This window comes from Primulina eburnea, chromosome 11 (genome assembly GCF_022965805.1).
Source record: "Primulina eburnea isolate SZY01 chromosome 11, ASM2296580v1, whole genome shotgun sequence".
Lineage (NCBI taxonomy): Eukaryota > Viridiplantae > Streptophyta > Magnoliopsida > Lamiales > Gesneriaceae > Primulina > Primulina eburnea.
Window position 1 is genome coordinate 4,401,605 of NC_133111.1, and position 11,995 is coordinate 4,413,599.

At 31.8% G+C, this 11,995-nt stretch overlaps 1 protein-coding gene across 2 annotated transcripts; it reads right to left on the reverse strand.

Moving 5' to 3' along the window:
- Nucleotides 1–5,551: 5,551 nt before the first annotated feature.
- Nucleotides 5,552–11,312, reverse strand: LOC140805105 (leucine-rich repeat receptor protein kinase HPCA1-like). 2 transcript variants are annotated; one of them, XM_073161296.1, is made up of 19 exons: nucleotides 11,020–11,312; nucleotides 10,390–10,510; nucleotides 10,207–10,278; nucleotides 10,002–10,076; nucleotides 9,826–9,897; nucleotides 9,572–9,733; nucleotides 9,416–9,490; nucleotides 9,269–9,340; nucleotides 9,087–9,158; nucleotides 8,922–8,990; nucleotides 8,762–8,836; nucleotides 8,577–8,648; nucleotides 8,354–8,488; nucleotides 7,793–8,262; nucleotides 7,559–7,711; nucleotides 7,226–7,350; nucleotides 6,936–7,155; nucleotides 6,600–6,835; nucleotides 5,552–6,467 (listed from the first exon to the last, which is right to left on the reverse strand). In XM_073161296.1, exons 1-19 carry the CDS (start codon nucleotides 11,108–11,110, stop codon nucleotides 5,985–5,987), a joined length of 2,850 nt encoding a protein of 949 aa, XP_073017397.1. In that variant the 5' UTR covers nucleotides 11,111–11,312; the 3' UTR covers nucleotides 5,552–5,984. The 2 variants fall into 2 exon arrangements, with proteins under 2 accessions (XP_073017397.1, XP_073017396.1); XM_073161295.1 differs by having other exon boundaries at nucleotides 5,553–6,467; nucleotides 7,226–7,365.
- Between the last annotated feature and the right edge of the window lie 683 nt (nucleotides 11,313–11,995).

Genomic DNA, 11,995 nt, shown 5'->3' on the forward strand with positions numbered 1-11,995 from the left:
ATCTATTCATTTTATAATAATCATTAATATATTTTTATTTTAAAATTTAAAATTAATTACTACATATTTTCTTTTTCATATATTCTTTTAATAATAATTATTAATATATTTTTATTTTTAAATTTAAAATTAAATACTTTAATATTTACATTGACATCAAATTCACATAAAATCACTATCATAATTACATATTTATTTTTTTTTGTTTTTTTCATCTATTCATTTAATAATAATCATTAATATGTTTTTATTTTTAAATTTAATTATTTACTTTAATATTTACATTGACATCAAATTCACAGAAAATCACTATCATAATATTATAAATTTAAATAAATTGTTAATGTTACGAACATTAATGTAATAATGGGAAAACAAATAGAGATGAGTGTGATTGAATAAAATTAAATTATTAATAAATATTAAGGTCATATAAAATATTTTTTTCCCATTTAGAAGGTAGATATATATAGATTACTTATGTATCAACAAAATACGTGATTGTGAGAAAATGTTTGTATGTAAGTGATTTCATTGCAAACATTTAAGTTATTTAATCAATTTTTAATATATGATGCTAAATACATATTACTAAATAATATAATATCTATTAATTAATCTATTAAATATATGACTTTCATTTGTAAGCTTACTATTATATTATTTTTTTTGTTTTACAATTTGTCATGTTAATGTTGTTATTTAAGTCATTTTTTATCTTAGTTTAATAAGATTATTAATAGTGTATTTAACTCAATCAAACTAATTATTATTTTAATTTACTTTTAAATTTAATTTTAATTATTTAAATTTATATATTGCCGTCAAATAATAATAGGAAGACAAAGGGAGATGAGTCGGACTGAATAAAAATAAATTATTAATAAATATTAATGTCATACAAAATTTCTTTCTCTCATTTAGAATAAAAATATTTTCAAACTCTTTATGTGTCAATATAGATATGTGATTGAGAGAAATGTTTGTATGTAAGTGATTTCAAACACTGTTTTTAAGTTATTTAGTCAATTTTTTTATAAATGCTGCTAAATAAATATTACTAAATAATATGCTCCATTTGATCATTTTGTGTTCTTGCAATGAGGAGTTTTTTTTACCATAGCGTTAACATGTTTGATTGTTATATGTCATTTGTATTGATCATGTAATTGTTTTTGGATTGTTTATGTGATTTGTTGTTTGCACGAAGAAAAGAGAAACAAAATCAAATATCCAACAAAAATAGTTATTTTTCAATTTTTTATTGTTGAGATATTTTGTTAATTTTTAAACACATAATGCATGTTTTCTGTTTGCTTATATTACTTAGTTTGAAGTGACTTATAAAATATTAAAAAAATTGAAATATTTCTTCGTTTTTACGTTATGTCTCAGAATATCAAGAGATAATATTTTTTATTTATTGAGATAATTGTATTTCCAAACTTCTGTCCATAAATCAATATTTAATTTTTTTACGACATTATTATATTCTCTAATCAATTTTTTTTTTTACTTAGATTGATAGAAGACATTTTAATTTGAGTTTTTATGTTCTTGCTTATATTATTTTTGTAATATTATTTATTATGAAAATAATAGGTGAACTACAAAATTTGGTAGGTCTAAGAGTCCTCTGATGAACGACAAATATGGATAAATTATTAAAATATATAATATCCAGTAGATTTTTGGCATGCAATTTTGTTCTAATTCAATGATTATGCATGATTCCAAGTTTTAATTATATCACAAGTTAACACATGCTTTGTTGTTGCTAGATATATTTTGTCAATAGTATAATATTTTTCTATGGTTTAAGAAAAATTGTATGACTTTGTATTATATTTTTACGGCTCCTTTTCTAAATGGTTTTCTTATGATTTCAAGGCACCATTTTTCATTTGTGTTTTTTTAAAGAAGTGGAATGAATATCTATAAAACGATGACATTAATAAGGCGTCTTCTCTTTATTTGAAAAAAATATTGGAAAATTTATACAAATTATGAATAATATGAGTTAATATTTAATTTGAGAGTGATTTATGCTTTTTATTGCTCGTATATACTTCAATTTCTTTGTTATTGTACTAAATAAATTATTTTTAAACTTTGAGTTATCATTTTTTCCTTATCGAGGTTGTTTGTGTTATGATTTTTTTATTCGTTTTGGTTAGTATTGTTGGTGGTAATTGATTTTTCTGATATTATATGATGTGTCTTGTTGTTAATAAAAATAAGTATGAGAGTATACAAATCAAAGCCACGTATTTTGGGTCTTCTGTTCTACGAAGAGAATAATAAATGGTTTCTGTGAATTATATAATTTTTTTGTTTTTCATACATATAGTCTACGAAATGCGTCAAATTTTGAACAAAAAAGTTAAGACAAATATAGTGAATGAAAAAAAATAGACATGTTAAATAAAAAAATAATGTTGTGTATTACTATGTTGGGTGCAATAATTGTCCATGCTTGGTAGAGCGGTCGAACCGTGGTGCTTGAGCTACTGTGCGGTTTAAAATATTTGAGTTGCACCACTACTACTAGCTATAGCTTTTGGTAAAACGGCAAGCGCTCGGCCCTACAATTGGTATCAGAGCCAAGGTCACAGGTTTGATTCTCATTGATTGCGAATAGTGCAATTATTGAGAGGGAGATTGTTGGGTGCAATAATTGTTACTGCTTGGTAGAGCGGCCGAACCGTGGTGCTTGAGCTGCTGTGCAGTTTAAAAGATTTGAGTTGCACCATTACTACTAACTATAGATTTTGGTAAAGCGGCAAGCGCTCGGTCCTACATACTATGTCCTAATTTCTGTATGATATAATTCAAGCACATTTTTTTTATAGATATTTGAAATTAGGTTCAACTAAGTAACATGAAACATATACATATATATTAAATCATATTTAAAGCAAAATATTAAGATCAAGAATGATTCAGCTTTAAATTTAAACGAAGCACAATGAAGAAGAAATTGAAGAATTGTATGTGTACATTAAGTGTTATATAATGATTATGTTGTTACTTCATGGTTGTCCGACATATGAATGTCATATAAAATGTCAATATTTCTCAATAAAATAGTTTTTCAAAAAGAAAAAATTCTTAATTCAGAAAAAAATAAATAAAAAACAAATTGTGCATAATTCTCATTCTATTTATAATGGTATGAGAACAATTCTAAAACTTTGTTGACACAATATAATAGATCAATTTTGTGCATTTTATTGAGACATTAAGCCAGTTTCACTTTATTTCCTCCAATATTATCTCGATATATTTCGATGTGACTACGAGATTGTTTTTGTCTTTTTTTTTTTAGTCAAAGTGTCTAACCACTAATTCATAACATATATGATGGTAGCATAGAAAACTCCTCGTCCATGAAATCTAAATGGTTATATTATTAGATGAGATATTGAATAAGACAAATACTTTGACATATATTTGAATGATATTTCATATACATATCTTAATTACATTATTCGTATCTCTTCTCAAGATTTTTAAAATACAATAATTAAGTTTGTATATCGTTCCACGAGATATAAAATATTATAAAACAAAATATAAACTCGATAGAAGAAAATTTATTTTGTTTCAATGATTAATATAATATTACGTTCTAAACGCAACAAATGAGATTGAAACTATATCATCCTCATGACATGATGCACACAATCATTATTTCAAAGCTTCCAAAAAATGACGATGAAGATGACTTTCTTGAATTGCGTCAAATTAAATGAGGACACAATTTAAAGATATAACTATTTGAAGAGATTTCAAGTATTTTTCTCACAGTGATTAAGAAATAGTTGTTAAAAATTTATTAACCTTATAGCTATATATTTATAATATTGATATTAAATATATAAAAATGATATCACAAATATCACAATATTTGAAGAAGGTGCAACACCATTCATTCGTTATGTTGTTGAAGAATATATAAGTTATACATACTTTTAGTCACAGTGAAAACTTATCGCGAATAAAAGCATTTTTTCTTAGTTGTTATAGTTGATGATTGTCAAAAGCTGAAAAATCATTTAACAACAAAAAAATAGCCAGAAAAATAAGATTATCAGATAAAAACAATGTAGAAAACCGAAAAAATGTCGTGATAAAGAAGCAAACTATGAGCATGTCAGATCCCGGATAAAGATTGTAAATAACATAATATATGTTAAAGACGATCAGATATTTGCTGAGCATATCAAAATAGTTATATGCATATTATAACAAACTACGACAAAGAGTTGTTGAGTTCTCAAAATCAACTGAGAAGAATATTTGAAAGTGTGTCAAGTGGATAAGATAATTTCTCTTATTCATATACCGTCTATGGTCATATTTTTTTATTTTTTATGGCTTAGTTAGTTTCAGTTGATAAATGTTATTAGTCATGTTTTAATTCATTTAAATATTATCAAAATTTCGCACATATATTTTCAGCAGTTTAAGTTTTTACGTGCAACGCACGTGCATTTTTCTAGTTATACATAAAATAGACGCATTGATCGATAATTTCTCAATCTGCTAAAAAAGTAGGATGTTTTGCTATCTCGTTTTGACATGCCTATTTTTTGTCAAAGGCCTTAAAATAAGACCACGCCTCACCAAAGGTGAATAGCTAATTTAATTCAATACAAGTAAAATAAGTAGTTCAACATCATCTTGAATGCCTCAGCTTGTTTGTTCACCAACTCTTGCCAATCAGATTCAAAGCCCTTTGATTTCCCTCTTATCTTCCTTACGCATTAATTAAAATTTAAGCATATAAAATTAATTCATGTATTTTTAAAAAGTTGTACAAACTTATAATTTTATTTTAATACAAAAGTGCGTCTATATATATATATATACACACACACACACGTACCTTTACTATAATTTTTATCAGAACCGTATTAATTGGAAAAATGAAGGGTACTTTGCTTTATGCAATTTTACTTCTTTGTTGCTCTGTGCAACAAAATCATGCACAAGTGCAGCGACAAGAATGCATAAAACAGATTCAACCTTGTTCAAACTACCTCAGCAACAGCAAAAACCCGCCTGAAAGCTGCTGTAAATCGCTTGATTACGTGATAAAATCGATCCCGGAATGCTTGTGCAGTCTGATAAGCATCGAGGGGGCCGATCAAGCCGAGCAAGCAGGCATCAATGTCACACAAGCGCAAACCTTGCCAGGGAGGTGTGGCCAACACATCAACCCATTGGGATGCATTACAGGTGTGTTGCATATATGCTCATAACCTCGAAAAAAGTTTGACTACGTCTACGAATACACGTCTATATGTGTGTGTGTATATATATATATATATATCATTAATCGAGTTTTTAAGTTTGAATTCGGACTTGGAAAACTTGAATTATTCAAGTATTCGTCGGATCAAGTTACGCGAATTTGTTTTGGTGTTGCAGGGACACCCGATACAAGATCTAAGGAATCAGTTCGAAATGCTGCTACTTCCTTCAAATCGACATTCATGGTTCATGTTACTGTTGTTGCTGCAATATTAATGATTTTGAGGGTATTTTAGTTAATTGAGGAGGATTGGTATCACATGTCATATTGAAGAAGATTTTCTTCTTGTTTAGTATAAAATATATATTTTTCATTTAATAATTATCGACTTTAACACCGTCGCTCGATTTGTCAACCATATATCAATTTATAGATAATTATGTTTTTGATATATCAGCAAATTTATATATTCAACTTATACTTTCAATAAGTTATATAGAATCTCAAACTATATTTCTTTTGATGCTGTAACATGTAATTTTGCATGAAACAGAAATGTATAAAAAAAAATATGCACCAAATAGTATTCATCGATATGATGAGAAATTGTTTTACATGGCTTTTTAACTTCATTTGAATGTATACATATATATTTAGCTCGGGTAACTAAGTTGTCCAAGAACACAGAAAGTCACATCGAAGAGTAGTAAACATGGTGCTAGTATTACTTGGGTTCTACTTTGATCGGAAGCATGTATCCACCGCTATATTCGAAAGCACCCTTTCTAGCCAAAGATTCATTGTAAGGATGCTTACCGGATCCGAATTCTGTAGCAGATGATGATGCAGAGGTTGAATTTGTGTTTAGGCCATCATTGTGTAGAATAGATTCCAGTGTTTTCGCTACTTCGTTCATTGTTGGACGATCTGAAGCTGATTCCTCCACGCATTGCATTGCTAATTCAACAAATTTTGAAAATCCTATAAGATTTGATGTGTTTCTGATGGCAGGATCCATTATTTCCCTTAATCCGTAGTGTGATTTGTCATCCTTATCCATCGCCATTCTTATTTCGCGTACGATGTACTTTCCCTTTTCAATAGGCTGTTTTGCAGATATCAGTTCGAGCATCACCACACCGAAGCTGTAGACGTCGCTTTTCTCTGTTAATTGTTGTGTCATGTAGTATTCGGGATCTAGATATCCCTGCAAACAAGTGAAAAGAACCAAATTCTATCAATACACTGTTAGCCATCGGAAGTAAAATGTCCATTTCAGGAGGATTGTTGAGAATAGTGCATATAATTCTGAAGCAAAATTTAGTTGAAGAATGCTCACAAATGTGCCTTTAACTTGAGTGGAAACATGCCCATTTGAAGTCTCGGAGACCAATTTAGACAGTCCAAAATCTGCAACTTTTGCTGTTAGATTTTCATCCAGCAAAATATTGGTAGACTTGACATCCCGATGAATTATTGGAGGATGTGCAAGCTCGTGCAAATAAGCTAATCCTCTAGCCGAACCAAGCGCGACTCTTATCCTCCTCTTCCAATCTAGATGAGCTCCATTCCTACCTGCATATTTGGCAAAAAAGAAAGTTGTGTCGAGTTCTTTATTTTCTGGTCTCAAAATCAATCTTATGGAATTTGAAAATTTTCACCTCATTGGCCACACCTGTAAGATTTTCTCGTAGCGTGCCATTCTCCATGAATTCATACACTAACATTTGTTCACCTTGTTCGAAACAAAATCCCACCAAGCCTACCAGGTTTTTGTGATGAACTCTTGAGAGCAACTCGATTTCGGTCTTGAATTCGAGTCCACCTTGCATGGAACCTTGTCGAGCCTTTTTTATTGCAACCAGCTTTCGGTTGGAAAGCATTCCTCTGTATACCTGAAACCATAAACTAGTAAGTATGCGAGTTATGTAACAGTTTTTTGGTTATAATTGTCAAGAAATCTACCTTTCCATACCCTCCTGAGCCAATCTCGTTGCTTTCGGAGAAGTTATTGGTGCATTTCCTGAGCTCGTCATAAGAGAACCATCTGGCTCCTTTTAGCTGTGGTGCGCCTCCGCTGTCTTCCCCCCCTGAAACCCAATTTGCTGGATTTTAAAAAATAACAAGTTCTAGTCAAGAAAATGGAAGTTATCATGTCTTGTATCAGGGGATGGCAATGAATAATGACAAAAACAGCATAAAATTCGATATATGGGAGGGAGGATGCGCTGAAAAACTTTCATCTTTCAAAAATTGATGGGAGTTGAAATTGCAATGCTAGTGAACAATGAGAACTACCAAATGGTTTACTAAGAGAAATGGCTTGTTCAGCACGCTTTTTCTGTCGAAGGGCGTATATCCCTAACCCCGCTAGCACCAGCACCAGAAATGCTCCGGCAATGGATATCCCAGCAATCGTAGTCAAGCTGAAGTGAGTTCTCCTATGATCATCTGAAGTACCCGTGTTGTTTGTGTAAATAAGCCATACATTCTAGTATTTTTGAACAGAAATCATGAGCTAATCAAATTTACCTCCGAAAATGTATGGAGATGCTATGAAAAAATAGGGTCCAAACTCTGAAGAAGGCTTGTACGTTTGGTTACTCAGAGCAAATCCAAGTCTCTGAACCTCTGACCTATTGAAGTACTTAGAGTTGGATGGAAAGAGTCCTAGCTGCACCTGGAGATAGTCATCGACATTGAAAAAGGGATTCTGCACAGAAACCGATCCCGGGGAAAGGCCTAGTTTTAACCAAATGCTCATTTCCAGGAAATTAAACAAACTGGCATTAGACAAGTCCCGGAATAATGGTGCTCTAAAGTATAATGTTCCTTCGTAGGGATATGCACATTCACAGCTCTGAGGGTTGAGTTTTTGATCAGCTTCGCACAATTGAGTTCCACAGTTTGATAAGCTTGTAGTATAAGGTCTTGCCGATTGCTGAACCTGACAGTAAATTGTGCTCTCCAGAGAAGCTGAGCATACAGGGTTCCCCATCAGTCTGTAGCGTGGAAGAAAAATATGCTTTCAGTCGGATAATAAATGTTTATCTTTCGATGTTTAGATGAACACTAAGTATGAACAGTTCTTACTCCAATGTACTTTTGTATTCAGATCCAAGTGTTACTGATGATATGTCGTTGTTTTGCAAGTCAACGAGTTGCAGCTGCTCACTAACTTTCCCACTCATGTCTAATTTATCAGCAAAAGCATTGTTCCTCAGTTTCCTGTTGTAAACTTTTGTTACGACATTTTGGAAAAAATATTATCTTTCTATCGATTGACACATATTAAGCTCAGATTATTTAGACTCACACTTGCTCAATCAGAGGTAAGCTGAAAATTTCTGGGGGCACAGATCCTCGTAGAGGTCCGTATTCGATCACCCTGAGAAGCAGACAATATAGGTAAAAAGAGACCTGATAGTATGGTCCTTGATTTTAAGGTAACAGGAATAAGTTTTCATGAATTTGACCAGTAAATAAATACTTGATACTCACAGTGTGTTTAATGAACTTAAGGTTGAGAACCAATTCGGAGCTTCTGATCTTTTGAAAGAGTTGTTGCTTAAGTCCCTGTCAAAATAGAGTTGTAAGGCATGTTTCTGACCAAAAACGGGAAGAAACTATCTTAATGACGGCAAAAAGTGGTAGTTCTTACACATAATTCAGGGAGTTCATTCCTGTTAAATTGGGTAATACACCAGACAATATATTGTGAGCCAAATTTCTGCAATGAAATTCCGTATATCCGCTGTCACTCTCTAGGAATATACTTGACGATGGAAAGAACAAGAATTTTATTCAATCGAAAAGAAATACTCACAACTCAGTGATTTTAGTGAGGTTGTTTAGATTTGAGGGGACACTTCCTTTCAGGGAATTGCGGTCAAGCCGACTGGGATACATTATTATCAAAACCAAAAAAACATAAGTAAATGGTTCATATTTAAAGACGCGGTTGTTAAATCAGAACAAGAAGATCTAGTAAGATTAGAGTTTACTCACAGAACCTCAAGTGACTGAACCAATCCTAGGGTGGATGGAATGTTCCCTTGGAATTTGTTTCCATCAAACAATCTGTCAATTTAAAACTATAAAGAATCCAAATCATAGGAGAAGATGAGAAGGTGAATACTTAGTTTCGTGACTTACAAGTGTATTAATGACATATCTGAGCTAAAAAGTTGTTCTGGGATTTGGCCCGAAAGCTGGTTTTTGTTAAAATGGCTGCAAAGTGATGTTGAATCAGAATTCTCGAAAGGAACAGAAACAAATGAGACCGAGTTTCGTGACTTTAGCTTCACTTACAAGTGCTTCGCCTTTTTAAGGAGGTCAAGTCCCAGAGTTTTATTTGATGAGACAGGCAATGGTCCTTTCAACTGATTTTCAGCAAGATCCAGCCAATATAGCTTGGAGAGTTTACCCAAGGATGGCGGTATCTCTCCCGTTAAATTATTCGTATTAAGTGCCCTGAAAATGCAATTATTATACGCTCCAACAGAAAAACAAAGACAATGCCTTTTTGAATTCATCTGCAAATATGATTACTCAGACGTTCTTACAGAAAAGTGAGGTCGGAAAGATTTCCCAGTTCACTTGGTATGGTGTTTGTAAAGCTACATCCAGCGAGAATTCTGAAGAAAATATTTGCAAATAATAAAACCAATGTTGATTGCAACATTGCAAAAGATTGAAGAATTATTGTGGATCTTCAATGGTTTGAGGTTTTTGATCTTACAATATGGTCAATTTTTGCAGATCTCCTAGCTGTGGAGAGAGAGGACCTGTGAGGCCAGGGTTGAATGACAAATCCCTGAAATCAATAACTTCAATTCTAAGGTTAAAGGTCGATATTTAGACTGAACGGTGCGCCGCTAATCTCTTGGCTATTCGGCTGTCTAATGAAAAATTTCAGAGTTCTATGTGATAGGAGCAGAACTTACAAGGAAATGAGTTCAGTGAGGCCTCCGATGTCTCCGCTCATTTTACCAGTTAGTCCCATAGTTGATAAACCCCTGAAAATTTTGTTCACTTCATATTTAATGAACTGAAAAGATCATTGAATGCAAGACATCAGGAAACAAATCTTGAGAAAATTGTGAGTTCTATGACATTATTATACTTACAGAGAAGTTACTCTTGAGTTGTTACATGAAACTCCCTCCCAAGATACACAAGGATCATCTGACTTATCCCAACTCGGTGGTGTGTTCCCCCACTGATCTTTTAGCGATCGAAGTACGGCAGCTGCACATCCATTTTCAAATTACTAGGCACCAACATGAACTATAAATGTTTTACTGCAAACATTTCAACTTGTCCCTTTATGGATCTAACGTTAGCAAACTGAAAGAGCGATTCCAAACACAAAAAGTATATGTTTCTTGGTAAACTCCAGCATGGTTACTATCTAATCTGACTCTCTAGTGGAATTCACTTTTTGTTTTCTATTCTCTTCTCTTGAACTTCTTACTTACACAGTTTTACAAAATAAACATTCCCTTCCTAATAGGTCCACAGTACTTAATGATAAATCTTCATGGATAGAACATGGAAGATCATGAAGCAAACAGAAAGTCACACAACTACAAGGACCACTAGATTTGTTCATGTCGAAATAGTTTCCCTAACTTCCAAAGAGCTTCACTATCATATTTAGTCTGAGTTTCTAACAACAAACATGCTCTTATGCAAGAATCAGTACGCACACAAGAATAAGCTAAAACAACATGTGGCAGAAAAGAACTTAATTTTACCATCTTGCGGATTTGTTGCGGAATAGATGGCACTAAGAAATGTTGAGAAAATCAGCAGATGATAGGAAAAGAGCAGCAGCATGGCCTTCATTACAGGAGCAACTAAACTTCCCCTTAAATTATATAACAGTAATGTATTATGCTACCTTGAAACTCTATAACAGCATGCTCGTATAAACGGAGAAAGATTAATTAAAAGAACATTGAATATAGTTTAGAGTATGTGTGTTTGAGTAGAATGCAGAAATCTTGAAATTGAAGTGAAATAAAAACAGAAAGAAGGTGGGTAGGAGCGGTGAGAACAGAGAAAAAAAGTTGAAACTAATTCTATTTGGTGTTTCAAATGATTGTACATTGTCTTAGAAGCCAAGCCATTTCCACTAATAGTGCTGCTGACAATAAAATCAACTATTTTACGCAAATATTCTTTTGTGATCGAATTTTTACTCTCATATAAAATATTTGAGATATAAATAAATGAATGGATAAATAAAATATATCTATTTGAAAAGCTTTGTTTATTGTTTAGCCCAAATTACGACAAAAATATAGGACGAAGAGTAGGTATCTCGTGAGACGGTCTTATGAATCTTTCTCTGAGACGGGTCAATCCTATTGATATTTACAATAAAAAGTAATATTTTTAACATAAAAAGTAATATTTTTTTACGGATAACCCAAATAAGATACTTGTATCACAAAATACGACCCGTGAAACTGTCTCACACAAGTTTTTGTCTAGGACGAATTGTGTTGTTTGGTAGGTTATATACAACATTGTTTGTCACTAACTTTGAATGAATATATTTTAATTTTGTTCTCTCAATTCATTTAGACCGAGGAAACCATTTTATTATTTAATTATTTTTAAACCAAATATTTTTGGATATTTTTAAAATTAAAATCAATTTGTCTATATTTTCGCTTTTTTTATTCCCATATCAAATTTAACTCCGGTGAGTTCACACAAATATGC

Excerpts from the sequence above, each read along its gene's own strand:
- LOC140805105 (XM_073161295.1), bottom strand. The coding sequence starts at position 11,110 with ATGAAGGCCATGCTGCTGCTCTTTTCCTATCATCTGCTGATTTTCTCA. Across the intron at positions 9,491-9,571 it reads CTTAAAAAGGCGAAGCACTT|CCATTTTAACAAAAACCAGC; the intron begins GTAAGTGAAGCT and ends ATCACTTTGCAG. Across the intron at positions 6,836-6,935 it reads GCTACGAGAAAATCTTACAG|GTAGGAATGGAGCTCATCTA; the intron begins GTGTGGCCAATG and ends CCAAATATGCAG.